The sequence below is a fragment of the Corylus avellana genome, chromosome 2 (genome assembly GCF_965113065.1).
Source record: "Corylus avellana chromosome 2, dhCorAvel1.hap1.2, whole genome shotgun sequence".
Taxonomy (NCBI): domain Eukaryota; kingdom Viridiplantae; phylum Streptophyta; class Magnoliopsida; order Fagales; family Betulaceae; genus Corylus; species Corylus avellana.
The window spans coordinates 8,448,949-8,469,767 of record NC_142491.1 but is presented as its reverse complement, the minus strand read 5'-3'; the positions used below and the strand labels follow the sequence as shown (position 1 = coordinate 8,469,767).

Here is a 20,819-nt window from a genome sequence, read left to right as displayed (position 1 = left end):
TTTTTTTTTTTTTTTTTAAATGGTAGGCCTGAGAGACCAATTGTGGCTATCATAACCAGAAGTGACTTATCTGCTGGGAGTTGCACTGGAGGGACCTAGACGGTGAGAAACACATGCGCTACCTCAAGTCTAATTAAGCCATAGCCGGAGCCAGGTCCATCAGGACATTAATGAAAATCAAAGGTGGCTAATACTAATTAGGCATATGTGAAAATTCTCCATTGCGGAGATTCAAACCCACATCCTAGTACCTGACCACTTGAAAATTTTCTTAGGCCATTGAACCATCACCCTTAATGGTTACTTAAAGGCCATATTCGGCCTCCAAAAGTCTGTTTGGATTTGTAATTTCAAAACACAATTTTTAAAAACACAATTAAAGTACATGGTAAAACAACGATTTAGTCTTTAAAATTGTAATTTGACCATTAAAATCATGTGTTTTTAAAGACTCACCCAATTGCTTGCGACTGAAAAACGCATAATTTTTTACATTTTTAAATCATAATTTTTAAAAAATACAAACACCCATTTTATAATTTTATTTAAAATCACACTTTTTAACGTACGCAACCCCCCTATAATTTTGTTGAGGGCAATTATCCAAGGTTGTGCCACCAGACCTAGTACAACATACCTCAATTTTACTACGGCAACTACGACGTGTATATATCTTTCTTTAGTCTTCTAATTTTTAAAATTATTTTTAAAATTATTATTGAATATGTGGGGATGAATTTTAGTCGCACAAATTTAATAATAATTTTAAAAATTAAGAAAAAGTAAAAGAAAATCATTTCTCAACGGCAGAAGCAGCCAAAGTAGAGCAAAAGTGACGTTGGTTAGGTGGGCAAGTGCATTGAAAAATGAGACTTTTAGGTCTACTGCGGCTGCTTATCTATCATTGATTATCGTATCGAGGTTGTAAGAAAGAAAAGTACGACACGTCGTCAATACGTCCAAAAGTGGGTATGCAGTACAATTGTACAAAGCTCCATCGCTTGAAGAAGTAGCCTACCTTTATTCCCCCATTCAACCAAAAAAAGAAAAAAAGAAAAAGACTTTTTGCTCTCTATTTATTTTTCCATTTCTTTCTTCTTTCTTGCCAACCCTTTTTGAGTTGAATAATGATGTTCACATAAAAGTAACTCAAAAGATAATCCATGTGTGTCGTTTTCTTTTAAGCTGAATTTTTCATAAGCGATAAAATTAAACCAAACGTGTCAAATTAAGACACTCGTATTAACAACGAAAGCTAATCATATACTCTAATACTAATTATTGAAGCAAGAAACAAAAGGAAATCAATCAAGACTCAGACAATAAATTTCAAATTGTTCGTATGCCACAACAAAATCTTATGTTCGAATAGGTCTCGAATTGTCCGAACGCTGCCTTGACTATGATCTGAATTGCAACCAATCCCGATCTTAATTTTTTATGCTATAAATGGGGGAATCAAGGGGCAAAAAAAGTAAAAAAAGAAACATAAAATTTCAGATTAAGATCATTAATCATGCAAAATCTATTTGATGCATCATTGGCCAAAAACTATTAGGAAAAGAGGAAAAAGTAAACAAAGATCTCTCATTACACAAAACCAGCCCACACCCCCCACTTGGATGCTCTTCATCCACCAAGGGGAACAAAACAAAACTCTCTACAGATGGGCTTCTTTTTCACACACTCATGCATGCCCACCACCATCCACCATCTTCATTTCATCCCTTTACAAGATCCATCCCACTTTTTCCCCCATATTTGTTTTGTTTTTTTTTTTTTTTTACATGAAAGTTCTTTTCTTCCTGTTTAAAAATGGAAAGATCACTATTAATTAATCCTCTGCAGCCACCTTGTAGAAACTAGGCCACTACAACAGCACCCGACCGTACAGTCTTGCTTGGTGTAGAATCCTTGGTGTCTTGTTTTCTGCTGGCTCTATTGGAAGAAGAAGAAGATGATGAAGAAGAGGAAGAAAGTTTCCAGCTTTTCTTCTCCTTTGACTCATCAATCTCTATCTGTTCTTGCCTGCACTCTTTGCTACAGAAAGGTGTGTTCCCTCTGCAAAATTTCCCATAAAACCCATCAGAATCCAAGTAATCTCAGCATCCAAAATCGAATCTATATATATTTAGGATTACCATTTTCTAGATCTTCATACTTCTATAATAATAGATATCTTTAAGTGGATCTGATACCATTGATTCTCATCAAGAACAGTAGGAAAATCACAATCAAACAAACAAGAAACATAGAAGCTCACCTGTACATGAAGATGTCACTGTTTTTTCCAAGCGGTTTCCGGCAAAGAAAACAAGATTCAAGAAAGTGGGGCTCGTTGAAATGATCTTCACATCCCACATAATGGATCATGCTTGATCTCATAATGAAAAAAAAAAAGAAAAAAAACTACAGGGATGAAGATTCCAGAGCAGCTCTGAGACGGACGAAGAGGCTTAATTTCCAAGAGATGAGTTGAACGTTAATGTGTAGGAGGGAGGAGAGTGAAGAAGCAGAGCAGGCATATATATAAAAAGACTTGGCTCTCTTGACTTGGCAGAATCAGGTGCTTCTTGGGTTACTGTGGAATTGTGGGCTGCTCCAATTAAATGCAAGCATTTTTCTTGATATTATAATTTGATTGGTTGAATCTGTGGTTCATGGGAGTTCCTGAAAAAGCTCTTACTACAATTATGAGCATTAACAAAGATTTTTTTTTTTTTTTTTTTGAAGCCCACTAGTGGTTTTAGTATCCAGTGGGATTGAATCTATTGGCTCAAGTACATGCATCTCTCTTTTAAAAAAGCTTTTTTGTCTTTGTCTTTTTCCCTTTTCTGCAGTGATTTTCAGAATTGGTCCCTTTTGTGTTGGGTATTTGTTGTACATCCATGAACTTTGGCATTTCCTTTTATGGTCTCTATATATTAATTGGGTTGGCTTCATCTGGACTACTTTCTAGTTTAGATTAGGATTTTCAGTAAATTTATTGTTTGGATAGCAAGAAAGTCATTGTAGCCATATAGCCATATAGGGTTAACCTGTAACCTAAAATTTGTTTGGACATATAGACTCATATTAGTTAGGGTTATATATACTTAACTCTCTTGAACTATCAGTTACTTAAAAAAAAAAAAAAAAAAGGTCTTATGATCTAACAAGTGTGACACTTAGGTACATAGAACTACCATTTTGTTGCAATTAACCACTTTTTTGTCATTCTTCCAAAGTACCCTTAATTTTCTTTAAATTTTTTGATTAAATATTAAAATACATAAAGTAAAGTTCGATTAGTATAGAAAGAATTTACATGAAATTTTGATTTTTGATATTAGTTTTTTAATTAATATTTTATTTTATTTTTTAAGAAAATTAGGGTATTTTTGAAAGGATGACAAAAAAAATTACTTAATTGCAACAAAATTATAATTTGATATATGTAAGTATCACATCGGTCCGTTTATAGGGCAAAATAAAAAATGACTATTAGTTGAGGAGACTAAAGTATATTTATTTTTATTAATTATTTTATATTTATTGTTGGAATTACTAAATCTCTCGGCAGTTCGATTGTCGGCAAAATTATGTACAATGTCTAGGAATTAGGAAAGGTTTTCCCTACAACCATTTCCTTGTTCGATGAATGGGATTTTGTAACTACAAGGTTCTCTTGAAAGATGGTAAAACCTTTTCTTTTCACAAGATTCCTTTGTTTGTTCTAGGCTCTTTTACATAGATTAATGTAGATTAAAGGACTAAGCATTCTTTAATTTCAAAGGAGAAAAGAATAATAGAGGGGGAATCTTTTCCTTTTCCTAGGCATGTTTACCCTAAACCTAGTTAGCATGTGGGATGTGGCTAGAGCATAGAGATTGTAGCAAGCCTCTTTGTCATGCCCATTTGGATGTATTGGAAACTTCATTGAATCTTCTTGTATTCACCTTTTATCTCCACTCTTAATAATCAAACTATAATTATTAACTTGTCAATGCGTTTCTAGTGGTCTTTTGAGTTGTCTTAGAGTTTGTTTGATTCCACAATCTCACTATCAAACACATATTTTTAAACAAAATCGTATAAAGTATTCTATTTGAAAGTGCATTTTTAAAAAAATAATAGTTTGAAAACGTAAAAAAAAAAGTTCACATTTTTGTGAGATAAGTAATAAAAAATATTTTTAAAAACACAAAATTTTAAAGGTTGAACCTTGTTTTTACTAAACGTTTAATTGTATTTTTAAATAAACGTGGATAAACCCCTTAAGGCCTGACTGTTAAGAAGTTCAGAAAACTCTTAAAAAATGCCCATACCAACAAATTTAAAACAAAAACTGATTGACCGGTCCAGCAGCTTCAGACTTGAGTACACCCTCACTCAGGTGCAACACTTTATAATCAATTCCCACATTGCTAGCTTATTCAACTTCCTACTCACACCAAGTACACATCCCTAATATTATCACGAAGGGATATTCATGTCGGTAACAAACTATTGGTGGGAATTCTTAAAACTCTAGAGAGTAATGATGGAAGCGACAAATCTAAAAAGGAGGGAAGGCTCCTTACCAAGTACTCACAAAAATATACTTACCCATTTTTATTTAGCTTTACTTTATAAAAAAGAGCCCTTATTAATTTGAATGTTGGAGTGCTCCCGATCCTTCGAGACCGAGGGCTTTTTGACGACTTCTCACTTGTTTTGCATAAGGAGTTCCATCACCGACCTCACCGTCCTCATTCTGCTTCAACACGTGTCAACTTATATTACTTTGTCTAAGATGTTAAACAAATCGACCCTTTAATGTTATCTATCTTACAAAGAAAAATTGAGGAAACAAACGCAAGTCCCAAGTAATACTTTTAAAGTAACACGAGTGGAGAATCTAGGAGAGACATGTGCTTCCATTACATCTTCGGCTACTTTAAGAAAGGTAACCCAACCGAAGATGTTAAACAATAAACATGAAAACACGTGTCAAAAACTGAAATATGATAAACATTGTGGGCAGGAAATGAGTTTTATCAAATCCTCCGGGATATCTATGAAAAGATGAAAAAATCACAATAGTACCCACAACAAAATGGGAAAAAAATAATAAAAATCGATAATTCAATTGTTAAGTTTAATATAATAATTTTGAATTTTACTTTTTCATGAGAATAATATATTACTCTTGAAGATTCCAGATAAAATGAAAAATAATCTGGGATATTTTAAAAAATTTAAGATATTTTAAAATTATTTATATCTTATTTTCATAATAAGACGATTATTAAATATTTATATTGTCCCTTATTAAAATTTATAATACTTTCAGTAACATAATATTTATCGTTTAAATATTTTTATTATATATTTATCACTTACTAAAAATAATAAATTTGATATTAACAAAAATATTAATTACACCCACTCACATCTGATCTCTCCACAACTCAACGTCCCGGTCCCCGGACCACATCATAGCCCATACTTTCCCCAATTCAGTGTCCAACTAATCCGTAGGCCCCACAACCCCAATATAAACAAAAGAAAAACAAACTAAAATTCCAAAAACAACCTTGGAGCTGAGTAGGTTCGGGACCCACAACACTCAGAAACCACCAAAGTAGGACCCACCTGACGCACGGTCGTGCTGGCTCTTACTTTGACAGTGGGCCCATTATAGGTCCTTGTCTTGCGGACCCACGGCCAATGCCCGTGTCGCCCGGTCAGCTTCTAACGTGTCTCTTCCTCAGTGCGTGCCACACGTGCGTTCTGTCTGCCTGCGCCAGCGCAGCACACACAATTATTGCACGTGCGACGTGGCAACTGTTTGATAATAATAATAATAATAATAAAAAAAAAAAGACGAAATTCCTTGATCTATGTTGTTGGAGCTGGCACACCCTACGAGGTTAGTGGCATCTACAGTTGAGATTTTGCCACGGTAGACCGGTTGTGATGGTCTTATTTTAATAATAATGCAATGGGAAAATTAATATTAATATTAATATTATTTTTTTACTACTAATTTTCTATTTATATTATAATTACATGTTGATGGTATTTATTTTAGTGAGATGGCCCCCTAATTGTTTTACGAAAAATTAGTCAATGGTTTTTAAAGTTAGTGGTTTTCCTTTCCTCTATTTAATCAAAGGAAATCAATTTAGACATGTGCATAAGATTTCTTTAAATTCTTTTAGGATTCTGGCATATTACATATCATCATGATTTCATTGTTAAATATTTTACCCTATATCTTAATCTGGATGTGTAAAATGACAACCAAAAAAAAAAAAAAAATTTATAAATTAATTTATTAAATTGACATTTGTCACTAGAGTAGATACAATGTATATGAGAATCACGTGTTCTAAGAACAGATGCAACATACTTTGTTAATTTTTTAAAAAATACACGGGAGAACGGGAGAATCATATTTATTAGATTTCTAACTCAAAAGAAAACTATATCCTTTGTAAAATAATCTCCTTATATTTTATTTTGTGAATATAGTAATATTATTTTTCTTGTAATATTTAATCAAACTATAACTATCATCTCCCTTGTATGAAACGCCTAATGACAGTAACAGCTGAGACTTATGTGAGCTTGTAAATTTCTTTTATGTTATTTATTTACATAAACAAGTGTAAAATCATAACAAACACATAATTTAGAATTAGAAAGCATCATGTCATGTTGTGTCCTGTTTAAACGTGTTAATACTTGATTGTTCCAAGTTTTTGTTGGCAACAAGGAACTCAAACTTGGACGGTTGGCCAAAAGGAAGGAAAAAAAAAAGAAAACACAACCACCTGAAAGTGACAGATTTGGAATTAATCGATCAGATTTTACATGAGCTACTGTTGAATTGAGTAGTTGACAATATTAAATGGCAATTACACTTTAAATTGAAATTATGGGGTAGTTTGAAAGGATCGTGGTAGCAAATCGCGTGTCATGAAGTTTAATTTATCAGTAATGCTATATAATCATCATTTTATCCTTCAAAATTGATATAATTTTAAAAATCACTATTTGATCTGAGATTGATTATTGATAAGCCACGTCAACTTTAGGAGAGATAAAATAGAAGCAAGGAAGAAAAAAGATAAGGATGATACTTCTACAGGTTAATTAATCAATGAGTTGCCCACAAAATGAGAACAAAACAAAAGAATAGAGGTAAAATCTCTTGTTCCATGGAAGTTCTGCTCCAACTTTCTGAATGCCAGAATAAATATTTCAGAGATTATTTCCACCAATTTCACATTCAACACAGAAATACAAGAACAAAATGTTTTGAGTAACATTGGCTCCAGGAGACAAATCAAAGTGTCACTGGGCAGCCTTAAAGAAGCAAAAAGTGAGAAAATGGCTAGATCAGCAACACTAGCCTGTGAGAGCAGCGTTGAGAGCACTATGCACATCAACTCCAATTTGAGCTTCAGCTTTCTCCAAGTCAGTTGAGGCAGAGCTCAGCTTCTGAGTGAACTCTGCAAGCCCCTTCTGGACAAGGCTCGGGTCAATTCGGTCAATCGGCACGGCCTCAATGGCAATAATATCTGCATATGAGTTTGCATGGATGAAAGCAAAGCCACTGCTGACGAAATACTTTACCACTTCATTCCCTTCATGAACTGACAGAACACCAGGTTTCAACTCTGCAATTGTTGCTACATGTCCAGGAAGAACACCCATTTGACCAGTAGTTGCTGGTATTATGACCATGTCGACCTGTACACACAAAAATCATGAAAAGTAAGTTATAATGGGGGGAAAGAAAGCTTCCTTCAGGTGCATTATAAAAGTATTATGCACTCCAAGTAAGTGTTAATATATACTTCATCCACTTAAACATGTTGAAATGCATGTATTCTGGTCAGAGTTTAATGGCATTTGAAATGGGTCATGTTGCTGTTCAAAGCATTTAACATGATTCTATACCATGAACAATATAATTATACTGGCCAATCATCAGCTATGGTTATTGAACTGTTCATTATTAAAAGCCCCCACAAATTTATTTCACTTTTAAGCAACCACTTGAATCCTAAGTAAAATTCCAAAATGCTAGTTGGAAATTCTCGACTTATGTGATAGGAGATAAAGGTGTACGCAGTCTTTGCTCTCCAAAGAACAAAATAATAAGTGTAATCAATAGGTGTGCATCATAATTCAAATGCGATTTAGCCAGAAGAGCTTCAAGCGGAAAAATTAAAATAGATTTAATTTCACAAGTTACAAATCCAAACAAGTTCAATACAAGATCCTTTCAATTAGAAGAGAACCAAACAATGGGAGACACAACATCCTAGTGAACTATTTCAGAAATGCATGCATGAATAAAGAACATTTTGTGGTCACTCGTACTAAAAGGATATATATACATGTATAATACAACAAAGCTTTGTTCTTCTAAGCAAGATTGTAGAAAAAACATTCCTCAAAGCATATACAGAAGAAAGGCAAAGGTCTTTTCCACTATAGTTAAGAGTATGGGAGGAGAGAAGAGAGACGAGAATTAAAAAAAAGGAAGGTTGATGCCAATATAACTCTTTCATAACATGGTCCTTCCCTCATTAAATCATACATCTTCCAAGCACACTTTCTTTTCTTCTTCTCCTTCTCTTTTCCCTGATTGGTATGTTAGACATGCACCCAATGGATTTGAAACTTATGACACACCCTCCAATTAACTCTTCTGGGGGAAGAGGATTCATTGAGTTGAGTTCATTGACCTACAGCTTTCAAACAAACTTCTTCCTTCACCTCCATGGTTTGCTAAAAACTACTGAAATTAAGGCACAATGGAAGTAAATTGCACTATAAGTATCATCAACATCCCCTTTATAGACAGGGTGGAAGATGAGCAAAATAGGAGTGGGAAGACCACATTTTTCTATATGTAAGTAAGGTAGAGATATAAAATTCAGGGGTCCCAAGAAATTAATTTGAAAATCCTAAGCCTAAATAATATGCTAGGACTAGTTCTACCAAGATTCATAGTGTTAATACGAACTAGGATTTGTATAACATTATAGTTACAGCATACTTTAGCAATTTACTTATTAAGAGAAATTAATAGAGGAAATTTTGTACCAAAATATCTTTAACACCTAGCTGCAGATTATTTAACCCTCAACAGAGGAAAGCAGAAAACACACAGAATGTTTGTCTCATGGGGAAAATTTGTAGGATCACGACTTGCATGGAAGACAAAGGAATTTCAATACACCCAACAGAACCCACAAGAAAGTTACTCACAGTCCCACTTTCAGAATACCAATTCTTAAAGGAAATACTAGGAATATGCGGTTCCCCGTTGATAACTATATAAAGGACTCTCTTTTAAAAAATAGAAAGAAGTGGTAGAATTACAATAGAAAAGTGTAAACAATCTTTGTAATGATAGGTAACTATGGATTTGTGGGCAACAACTATCTATTGCCACAAAATTTCTTAAATCTTTCTCGTCTATCTAATGCTCACTCACCCAATTCCACCTGCCTGTAGTGACTGGCAGCCACCTGATCATGACTGCCAACAGAGGCTTAAACCTTGATTCTTACCAAGGTACAATCTACATAAACCAAAAGTAGATCCTTTTCACCAGAATCAAAAGTTATATATATAGAAGAAGAAAAAAAAGAACCTAAAATTTGATTCTTCTTGCAGAAGATGCCTCACCAAAACCAATATCTGTAGCCCAAACTCAATAAGATCAACTGAGAGTAGATTAAATCCATATTCATTTTTTTTTTTTTTGATAAGTAATAATGCATTAAAGAGCGCAGAGGGGCGCAACCCAAGTATACAGGAAGTATACAAGAGAGCGACTAAGTGAGGGAGAAAGAAGAAGAGAACATAAAGAGAAAATCAGGAAAATTAATCACTAAAGGAGCAAGCCAGCTTGCAGTCCATGTGAAAAGCGTGTACAAAAAGAAATGAACAAGGTCCTCAAAGTTCCTCGACAAATCCTCGAAGCATCTCGCATTCCTTTCCTTCCAAAGGCATCATAAAAGACACAGGGGAACCATCTTCCAAACCACGGCGCTACGGGTTCTACCGCCCGACCACCAACTGGCAAACATCTCCTTAACACCCTAGGCATAACCCAACACAAATTGAAGCGGAAGAAAATAACATCCAACAACTTGCGTGCAACCCCACAATGAAGAAAGAGATGATCCACAGACTCCCCATCCGATTCACACATATAGCAACGATTAATCACTACAATACTTCTTTTCCGAACATTATCCAGGGTGAGTGATTTCCCAAGGGCGGCCGACCACACAAAAAAGGCCACTCTCGAAGGAGCCTTGGTGCGCCAAATACTTTTACAAGGGAAGTGATTGGATTCTTTGGAGGCAAGCTTCCTATAAAAAGAGCGAACCTCAAACTTCCCTTTTCTCGAAGGGATCCATATTCATTGGACAAATCAAAGAGGTTAAGGTAGCTTTTCATCTCATTTCATTTTCTATGGAACCCACCAAAACTGAAATGCGTTAAGCTGATAGTCAAAACCATGTTTTCAATAAATTTTAGTGTTATGTGCTATAAACGAAAAAAAGGTTAAGCAAAGTTAATTTACTAATTTAAGCCACAATTCACTTTGGAGTGCTTATTCCACAATTCGTGAGCCTTACCAAACAAAATACCAAAATAACACATTGACATTAGTATCAGAAGACAATAATCTAGAGTGTAGACACCTAGCAAGTTCTAATTTATAGGGGAAAAAAATGATGAAAACAACACGATAATCAAGGAAAAATTTCCTCTTCCATTGTGTGTGTGGCTAGATAGTACATTTCTTTTTTAGTTTACTATAATAACCAGTGTAAATAGCTAGCCTGAGATTGCTTTTAGTATTGATTTATAATGAACTTCTTTGTAACTGGTGGGAGAAGTTCACAGCTGGCTTTTCTTGGTATCCAGACTGATAAAGCACAACAACCAGTGGAAAGAGAACTTGATTTTTGTTCTAAGGGAAATCTAGCCAATAACATTGTCATGTCTAAGCAATACAGAATTTTTTTTTTTTTTAAAAAAAAACAAAAAACAAAAAACAAAAACAGATGACTTTACATTCAGCCTAGCCTTCTTCTGCCAGATTTTACTGGAGCTATGATTCTGCTCCAAGTCTAAGAAATTAAAAAGTCCTCTTTCAAATAGATGTTTGTTAATGTGTTTTGGAGGGTGCTTTTTGTTTTTGGTTTGAAATGGATTTTGTTGCGACTTAAAAGGTGAAAGTTGTTTTTGTGTTTTTAGGAGTATTTTGTGTATTGGGTTGTTTGTTAATGTTTTTGTTTTGAGAACAAAAAACAAAAAGTTTAAGAAACATAACTTAAAACCTTAAACCTAGACAGTCACCAGCTATAGGCTATAGCAGCATAATTTTTCAACAAAATTATTCTTTGAAACTCACTTCAGACATCATTTGCGTACTTCAGTCTCTAAATGAAAGTTTTCTCTCTGACTTTTGCTTGAAAAATAACTGATACATTCTTGATCATTTCAAAATCTTCTCTTCAATGCCACCCTTTGAACCTATATCAGATATTGCTTGCATCTTTGCAAAATAGAGGCACTATGGTAAGCAGGACCATATTATACAAGAGCTCTATCCCAACCAAGTTATGGGGGCAGCAAGTAATGGTGCCAAATGGATAAACCTTTTTCTGGTCAATTATTTGCCTATAGAATCAGCATAATGTGCCCATTTTGTTTCTATAATTAACGACTTCAAAATTATCAAAATTGGTTGTATGCTTAGGCAACTCTACTGACTCGTACAGACTGCCATCGTGATAAAGGACAACTGATTTGATTTTAACAGCTATGTATTTTTTGATCCCAAATATCTCAACCAAGAAGATTCCTGAAAGGAGCATTAATAGAGAGAAGAAAAGAAATGTTATTCATCCAAAAAACAAAAACAAATGGTTGATAATACAATGACCACCAAAATCCATACATGAGAAACAATGTAGTTCTTCAGCTAAAGGTGGCCAACAAAAAACATTTCCAGATAATTCTATATAAGTAATGAACCCCAATGACCCCAATGCCAAACAGGTATAGAAAACGTTATGACATGCAGGAATGCAGGTGCTCACACCAAAGCTACTACCTTCTTTTCTTTTTCTTATATCTTTCATTCTTTAGCTTGGATAAGTCCCAACCCACTACCATTTTCTCTCGGGATAAGCCCTATGAGAATCGAAATGCGTAATCCAACCTCAAAATCAAACTAGGCGCATGTCAATTTTTCAACATTGTCACTTTATTAAAAGTGAGAAATTGACTGTGTTTCATATAGAGCACAATGTGTAATCTAAACTCAAAGTCAAAACTAGCAGAAACCCAATTTCCCACAATGATCACTTGATTAGATTAAGTGAATGAGCTTGCGACTTATAGACAAACAAATGTGAGATGCTAAACCTTTTAAATCAAAATTATTGCAAACCCATTTGAAATCTCACAAAAAACAAACAAACCACAAAAGACAATCTCTCACATTGACAAAAAAAGCGTACTATCGACGTCAGAATCAAAATTAAAACGAAACCCACTTAAATTCACATCAAAATAAACCCGACCCACATAATTTTACGCTAAATTAAACCAACCCCAGGAAATAGAATCGGGAAAGTTCAAATCAAAATAAACCAAACCCAGGAAGCAAAATCGGGCGAGACTGACCTCCTTGGTTGATAGCTCAGAGGCATAGGGGAGCACGAAATTGACAGTGAGCTTGGAAGGGATGGAAGAGGGAGTGGGAGGGCGAGGCTGCATGAAGGAGAGAGGGGTCTTGGGAGGTTCCAAGTTGGGTACCACTTTCTTCCACGCCTCCACGAAGTTCTCGTCCGCGGTTGGAGCCACCGGGAGATCGGTGGAGAAGGGTCGAGCCCTGGCTCTAGCGGAGGAGAGAAGGGGTCGGGCCAGGAGGCCGGTGGCTCGGCGGAACATGGTGGGCTCGGGGGGCTCGCTCGGGTCTCGCAGTGTCGGAGAGAGGGGTTTGGGGGCTATGGGGTGCCGTGTGGAAATGGGGAAGGGGATGGCTTGGTTGGTTAGGCTTTGTAGTTGTGGGCTCTTGGGCTGTTTGGCAGCTGAAGTCTGCAGATGTTGGCCTTTTTTGTGTTGGGGTGGAGTGTGGATTTTTTTTTTTTTTTTTAAAAAAGCAAGAAAGGTAAGCCGAAGAGATCAATTGTGGATATTATAGCTGGACATGACCATAATATTACCTACCTACCTGCTGGGGGCCGCATAGTAGGGGCCTAGATGGTGGGAACTACATATGCTCCCTCAAGTCCGATTGAGTCATATCCAGCCTCATCAGGACATTAATAAGAATTCAAGACGGCTAATACTAATTAGGCATATACGATGATTCTTCATTGTAGAAATTCAAATCCATGCCCTAATATATACCCCGACCATTTGAGAATTTTCTTAAACTATTGAACCACCACCTTCTCGATGGTTGTAGTGTCGATTTAGCCATGCAATTTGTTGGATATCTTTACCTAAAGATATATAAAAAGTGGCAAAGCCCTTAAGTGTTTAATTACAATTTTACCCTTTATTATTTGACTTGTCCATTCAAATGGTGAGGAATAAATGATTTTATTTCGGTTTGTTTTGTCCTTTCACCAAAATCTGCACCAGCTTATTCCCACATAGACCCACGTTATTAGGGCTGGGCGTCGGTTGGTGTCGGTAGAAAAATTTTTGTTTCGTCAAAATGTTGGTAAAGTCGAAAATTTCACCGACTTATTTCGCCAAATTTTTGTCCTGACACTGATAGGAGGTCCGTAAAGTCGGTATGTAAAAAAATTGAAAATTATCGACGAAGTCGGTTGGTAAATTCGGTTTGGTTAACAAATTTTATTTCGTTTACCAAACTGAATTTGTTGGAAAAAGAAAATAAATGTTTTGCCCGCCGATTGATTAATCGGTGTCGGTAGAAATCGGTCGGCGATAGGTGGTCGAAAGTCAGTAGGCGGCCAAATTGGCCAGGCCTGTCGTTATCTCCTTCAGCCTCCGAAGGAAAAAAATTTCTCTCCCCAAAACCATACACATCTGTGCTCTCTCTCCCCCACCCCCACTCCTTCGGATTCCGGCGACGCCACGTCCACCCAGATCGAAGACGCCACCCTAGGACGACGACCAACAGTGCCGCCGCCCACAATCCGGTGCTTCTCTCCTCAAACGCTCCTTTCTCTCCTCCCTCTCTATCCCCCTTCGTCCTATAGATTTAGACTGAATAGGTGATTGATTGTATTGAAATTTCAGGGTTGGGTTTTCGGTTTAGAGTATTCTTGAGTTGTATTGGTTGATTTTGTTGGGTTGCTCTTTCAACATTGCCGGTTCTTTTGCGGAGGTTTCATCCCCAAAACAATGGAGAGAGACCATAGATGAAGATTTTTGTGGTGTTAAAAGAAAAAAACGAAAAATAAAAAATAAAAACTAGAAATTAAAATAAATAATCTGCTGAGTTTACATTAAAATTTAAAATTGAGCAGGCAAAATAAAAGAGAGGGGCCTTTAGTAGTTAAAGAATTTAGTTTGCTTTGAGAAGTTAAGGTATACATGGAGCTGCAACTTTTCGCACGCTCTCAAGGTGTTTGATGGATGGGATGCTTGAATGAAACTTGGCTACTTGGCTTCGTTAAACGCAGAGTTCCTGGGGTTTTCACAAACCTGCATCTATGTCAGAGCTTTTATGGTTCTTCGGGGTGGCAGCCTGCGTAAAGCTCCTCCTCATCCCATCCTACCATAGCACAGACTTCGAGGTCCACCGCCACTGGCTCGCTCTCACCCACTCCCTCCCTCTCTCCAAATGGTACTCCGACGAGACCAGCCCCTGGACCCTCGACTACCCTCCCTTCTTCGCCTACTTCGAGCGCGTTCTTTCCATTTTCGCCAACCTCATCGACACCCAAATCGTTCATCTCCATGAGGGCCTCAACTATAGCTCCGACACTGTGGTTTTGTTCCAAAGAATCACTGTGATCTTGTCTGATTTGTGCTTGTTATATGGGGTTTATAGATTGACCAAGGAATTGGATTCAAGGAGGCGAATTTCGATCTGGGTATTGATCATTTGGTCCCCGATGCTTGTGATTGTGGACCATATGCATTTCCAGTACAATGGGTTTCTGTTGGGGCTCTTACTGATGTCGCTTTCGTATTTGGAGGAAAGGAGAGACTTGATGGGCGGGTTTGTTTTTGCGGTTCTGTTGTGCTTCAAGCACTTGTTTGCGGTGGCGGGGCCCGTTTATTTTGTGTACTTGTTGCGGCATTACTGTTGGGGCGGATTTTTGAGGGGCTTCAGGCGGCTTTCGGTTTTGGGGGCGGTGGTTGTAGCGGTTTTTGCAGCGGCGTATGCACCGTTTGTCTATCAAGGGCAGGTGAATGAACTCCCATTTTTTTTTTTATGCTGCTTTTGTTTTAGGTGGTAATGTTGCTCTTATGTGCCATTCTCTTATCTTTGCCATTGTTGGAAAAACTTGTATCATAGTAACCCTTTCTTGTGGCTAGTTATTCAATCCTTGGACTTGAGTTTATATTTGTGAAACCTTGCAAAATGATGTATAGGTGTGTAATTTTGTTTAATGTACTATGTTATTTTGGTAATTTTTTCCTTTTTAGATGAGAAATAAGTTATTTTTTCCTTTTGTTAATGTGAATCCAAGGAGTTGGCTTGGAAGTTCTCAGTTAAGAAATTATCTTGAGGAAAGAGCTGAAGTCATGATTTTTGAACAAAAACATTTCCCATAAGGTGACTGTAGGTAGGTCTAAATGCAGCGTGTTTAAGTTAAAGTAATAGTTTGTCTCTTAACTACATTTTGAATTCCTATTCTACTGGGTTCTAGTTCAGAGAAATAAACTATGGAAATCATGTATAGGAATCTTCATTGCACATAAAATGCTTTAAGAACCTGAAGGTGCAAGTACAACAAGTTCAAGATTCAGTAATGAATGCGTTTATGAAGAATTTGAGGAACAAAATATTCCATCTCTTTCATGGTTTTTTAATATTTTAGACTATTCTGTTCCAAATAGTCAACATTGATCTTGAACCTCTATGACAGAAATACAGGTTTCTTTGTCTTATATTTGTTTATTTATTAATTATGTTTTGAATTTTAGATTGAAACTAACTGAAGCTTCTCTTTGTTATTGTTCAAGTAAAGTTATTTTTTTGTAGGCAAGCAAAAGAAAACGCACTTGTTTATAGTGTTAAAGTGTACAAATAACAAATTTTCGTATGAAGAACCAATCATTGTTTGCGCTAATAATTACACATGGATATATGTTTTATACAATTCTAACATGTTTGATTGGGTTTGGGAAGGCTTATTCCACAACATAAGAAACCTAACTGATGCAGTTGGAAAACTGTTCAGAATGAATGTCTCTGTTTTAGTGGGGTTTTTTTTTTCTTTTTTTTTTTTTTTTTTTTTTTTTTCACTTGCAAGGATCTTAATTTGTATTAATCACATCTAGTTCAAAGTAGTATTGGGTACTTGCCACATCATATATATATATTTTATGAGCCAATCTTATTTTTAACTATGCACATCGTATTTTTGACACATTATGTACTTATCACATGAAATGGTTTTCAATAGGATTGAATGCATCTTTTCTTCAATATTTTTCTTGAATTACCCTTGATTTATGTGAATATGAATTGGATTTGAACAATCATTAGTTTAGATGGTTAAAGAATAAATAAAGGTGGAGTATGAAAGGAAATGCACGAGCTCACATAATTTAGGGCAGTCTTCACTAAAGGATAGCTTGATGCACTTCTAAGTTCCTGTTGAACATTGCATCAGTTTCTCACGTTTACCCACATCTTAATCATATAATGTGGAACTCATCAAGCCTATGACATCTCTAGTCAAGTTATGAGAAACAAATGAAGTTTGTTGAAAGAGTTACTATGGGATCTATGTAACGCAAGTATGCTGCCCTTTGGACAATTAATGATAATGGCATTTGGAACAATTTGCCTAAAGCTTATGTTTTAGCAGATTAGCCTAACAACTAACAGCTGAAAGCCATCACTCCTTACTTTGTATTATTCTTAAATATGTGTTGATAATTTAATTCTTTCCTTGCAGATACAACAAGTCCTTCGCCGTATGTTTCCTTTCGGCAGAGGACTTTGCCATGCATATTGGGCTCCAAATTTTTGGACATTTTATATTATTTTAGATAAAGGACTTGCCTTTTTCCTTAAAAAGCTTGGGTTTGCCATTCAGATACCAGCAGCTTCATTCACTGGTGGGCTAGTGGGGGATTCCTCACCTTTCGCTATACTACCTCAGGTAATTCTATAAGGCAAGCTTGACTAAGATGCACATAATTGGGCAGTAATCAGACTGAACCTGATGCTGTAAACCTACCAAACTGATCAAAGATGGTTAAATTCATTGGCATTGGTTATTTGGTGTTTAGAAAAAAATTTCCTTGGCTCTACTGCCAGGTGTTACTTGTTCTAGTTTATTGACAATATAAGCTAGCCATAGGAGGGAAGCTCATTAATTAATTATTAACCGTCTCCATGTAGTGAGCTGGTTACTTTGTAAGAGATTATTGATTGAGGATTTGACCTTTTGTTCTTTCAGCATGGAGGTCGGTTGATGAAATTTGGTTTTGCTTTTTATCTAAATTAATTTCTAAATGTCAGTGAGACTTCATTTCTATATCTGAATGAATGAAATGGCAGATCACCCCCTTGACAACCTTTGCAATGGTCCTGCTTGCCTTATCTCCTTGTCTTATTAAGGCTTGGAGAGATCCCCAGCCAGGGATGATTACTAGATGGGTAGCCTATGCTTACACATGTGGTTTCTTATTTGGATGGCATGTTCATGAGAAAGCATCTCTCCACTTTGTGATTCCCCTTGCCACTGTTGCGGTGCAAAATTTGGACAATGCAAGGCATTATTTCTTGCTATCAATAGGTAAGCTTCTTCCTGCTTGTGCCATCTCTTTACAAGCTACTAGGGGTTACTTGTGGGTCCTTTTGTTTCTGTTTAGGTTATTATACTTTAAGATGCATTTGCTTTGACCTGGGATTTTGCTAGATGCTGCAGTTTTATTTCAGTGTTTGCTTTCTGCTGTCTCTTTTGTCTTTCTGATTTTAGAAATTGTCTTTAGTTTGAAATTTGGTTGTGCACCGCTCTTGGGATTTACGTAATTCTCTGAACAATCATAACCTCTTAGCGTGATTCTTGTGTGTGCTAAAAATGGTAGAACTAGCATCATATATGAGTTCTGTTTTTGGGCTTTTGTCTCCTTAACCCCAGACTACCTTCATGGGCACATTACTTATGTTTTGCTCTCACCATGTTGCCTTGTCCATAAACTCCTTTTACTGTTTGCTGTTATGGATAAATTTCCAACTGCATAGTTTCTCATCACTTGTTCTCTTTTTTTTTTCTTTTTGTGAATCATCACTTGTTATTCTTATTACCCTTACTTAGAGTCTAAAATTTCAGTCAAATATTGAGTCTTGAAAATTAAAGCACTGAATTGAGTGGGAATCATGAACAAGTAATGGTATAGTTCTTTGCTTGGGCTGTGTTGAGTTGGGCTTAATTACCAAATAGATTTGGCAAGAAAAAGACAGCATTTTGAATCTTATATCAGGCCAAAGCAAAATCCTGAAAATTCCTTCTTTTTTTTTTTGGTAATTGTGTAAGTTTTATGGATGGGAGTGTCTAAATAATACACATTTTGATGCGGTGAAGCTTTTCTGAATTACTTAAATTAGAACCTTGGAAACAATTAAATAGATGCAATATTCATAATTTAGGACATTGTATGGCATGGATTAATATACTTGTCCTCCTTAAATAGCTTTTCCTGCATTCACTTTTTCCTTTCCTTCAGTTCTTTTTTTTTTCCGTGGGGCGGGGTTTCAAACTTGTACGGTAATTTGTGCAATGCGTTTATTCTTTTTTGCAGTATCCTGCTACTCCTTGTTCCCTCTTCTGTTTGAAGCCCAAGAATACCCAATAAAAGTCCTCTTGCTGCTGCTACACTCCATTATAATGTGGCTTGCATTTTCTGCACAATTCACTAAGGAAGAAACTGCACCTATAAAGAAAAAAGTTGATCAATTGGACTTAAAGAGAAGTTCCAATGCGACTGCCAAGAGAGGAGGAGGGTTTGTTATAGGAGGGGTTGAGAAGAGTTATTTGGTAGGTCTTTTGGCGGTCGAGATATGGGGCCAGCTTTTGCATCCCTTACTTTTTGGTGATAAGCTTTCTTTTGTACCCCTTATGTTGATTTCTATATATTCTGGATTAGGGATCATGTACTCTTGGATTTGGCAATTGAGATGGATCATAAGATCCCCCAATATATAATTTCTTGTGTTTGGATTGCTTGTAATATGACATTCAAAAAGGTGCATTTTCCATGTTGAATGGATTGATGATGATAAAGTCCCATTTAGGAAACACAACTCATCCTCAAATTTGGAAGAAATACAAGTTCCTCCACCATTTTATTGGGTCTCATGTTACTTATTACCATTCTGATTCACAATATATATATATATATATATAATGACAAAAGTAAAGCACTATACATTAGTCTATGGCATGTCAACATATCATTGGCAGTTATGACACTGGAAGATTATCTGGCAATATGATATTGTCAAATGTCTTGCATATTTGGGTTCTATAATTGGAAATCATCTTCTTGTTTGGAGGTTCATCAATGAATTACTGTCTTGTCCATAAATTCTTGACTATCATTTACAGGAATTATGATCCTCTCTATTTCATTTGAACTGGAGAATATCTAATTAGTTATAGTGGAGGAATATTTTTGTTTCCTTAAAAATTGAAAAGACAAAATTACTTATCCACTATAATTGATTGGATATTATCCAGTTCATTTGAACCAGAGAGGATCCTATTCCCATTTATGGTGTTGTATTTAATCACTAAATTTGGCAAAATTTATAGCATTCTGACCATATATACTAATACTGTGTTTTGATTCTCTTTATTTGGAATAACGCCCACAAGAAGGCTTTGTTCATTGCATAGCGAAGAACTTTTTTTAGAACTTGACATGCTACGAATCCTACGTTATTCAGGAAACATGAAGCCCATGGGCAATTGGGCATATAAGTATGGAAGTTGGTCTACTCAACGAAATTACAGAAGAAAATAATTAAAATAAATAACCTTGTCCAAAATGAAATTACTATGATCATACTTGGGACAGTAATGACTGCCTTTGTGTGTTCTTCACCATTTTAAACATACTCAAATATAATATAAAACTAATTCGGGCATCAAAGTCCAAACCCTACACATGGTTTTCTTTTTCTTTTTTTAAGAAAAAAAAGGTATCAACAAGAACCCTAGTAGGTCAATCACAAACCAATATTATTAAGTCAGATTATAATATATTAATATTATAGTTATTGCTTTTAAGTAAATGATTCGCATTTATTTGTATGTAGGCAATAATAGACCCAAAAATAGCTATTTTGTTATCTGGTTGCGTCATCATTACTAGGACACTAAGTTATTTTTTAAAGTAACAGTATTTTTATTTATTTTTGGTTAAAATTTGTATTGTTGTCAAACAAATAAATATAAATCGTCATTACATTCTAGTTTGTTGTATACGTATTTAGGTAATCATCATTCTAATGTACCAGATGAATCCTACAAGTTTTGTAATTCATTAAATGTTTTTTTATTATATTTAAAAATGTAAAATTCAAAGTATTTAATTAAATATAATAATTAAGATTTTAAGAACCCTAATTAACT

The 20,819-nt window shown here is 35.5% G+C and overlaps 3 protein-coding genes across 3 annotated transcripts; 1 reads left to right on the top strand and 2 right to left on the bottom strand.

Annotated features, from left to right (window-relative positions):
- Positions 1 to 1,562: 1,562 nt before the first annotated feature.
- Positions 1,563 to 2,643, bottom strand: LOC132162540 (senescence-associated family protein (DUF581)). Its single transcript, XM_059572786.2, has 2 exons — positions 2,264 to 2,643; positions 1,563 to 2,061 (listed from the first exon to the last, which is right to left on the bottom strand). Exons 1-2 carry the CDS (start codon positions 2,383 to 2,385, stop codon positions 1,863 to 1,865), a joined length of 321 nt encoding a protein of 106 aa, XP_059428769.2. The 5' UTR covers positions 2,386 to 2,643; the 3' UTR covers positions 1,563 to 1,862.
- A 4,503-nt stretch (positions 2,644 to 7,146) lies between these two features.
- Positions 7,147 to 13,089, bottom strand: LOC132167725 (ATP synthase subunit delta', mitochondrial). The gene is made up of 2 exons (XM_059578751.2): positions 12,700 to 13,089; positions 7,147 to 7,722 (listed from the first exon to the last, which is right to left on the bottom strand). Exons 1-2 carry the CDS (start codon positions 12,964 to 12,966, stop codon positions 7,378 to 7,380), a joined length of 612 nt encoding a protein of 203 aa, XP_059434734.2. The 5' UTR covers positions 12,967 to 13,089; the 3' UTR covers positions 7,147 to 7,377.
- Positions 13,090 to 13,915: 826 nt separating this feature from the next.
- LOC132166253 (ALG6, ALG8 glycosyltransferase family) lies at positions 13,916 to 19,408 on the top strand. The gene is made up of 4 exons (XM_059577042.2): positions 13,916 to 15,410; positions 17,133 to 17,339; positions 17,741 to 17,978; positions 18,985 to 19,408. Exons 1-4 carry the CDS (start codon positions 14,709 to 14,711, stop codon positions 19,386 to 19,388), a joined length of 1,551 nt encoding a protein of 516 aa, XP_059433025.2. The 5' UTR covers positions 13,916 to 14,708; the 3' UTR covers positions 19,389 to 19,408.
- The last annotated feature ends 1,411 nt before the right edge of the window (positions 19,409 to 20,819 follow it).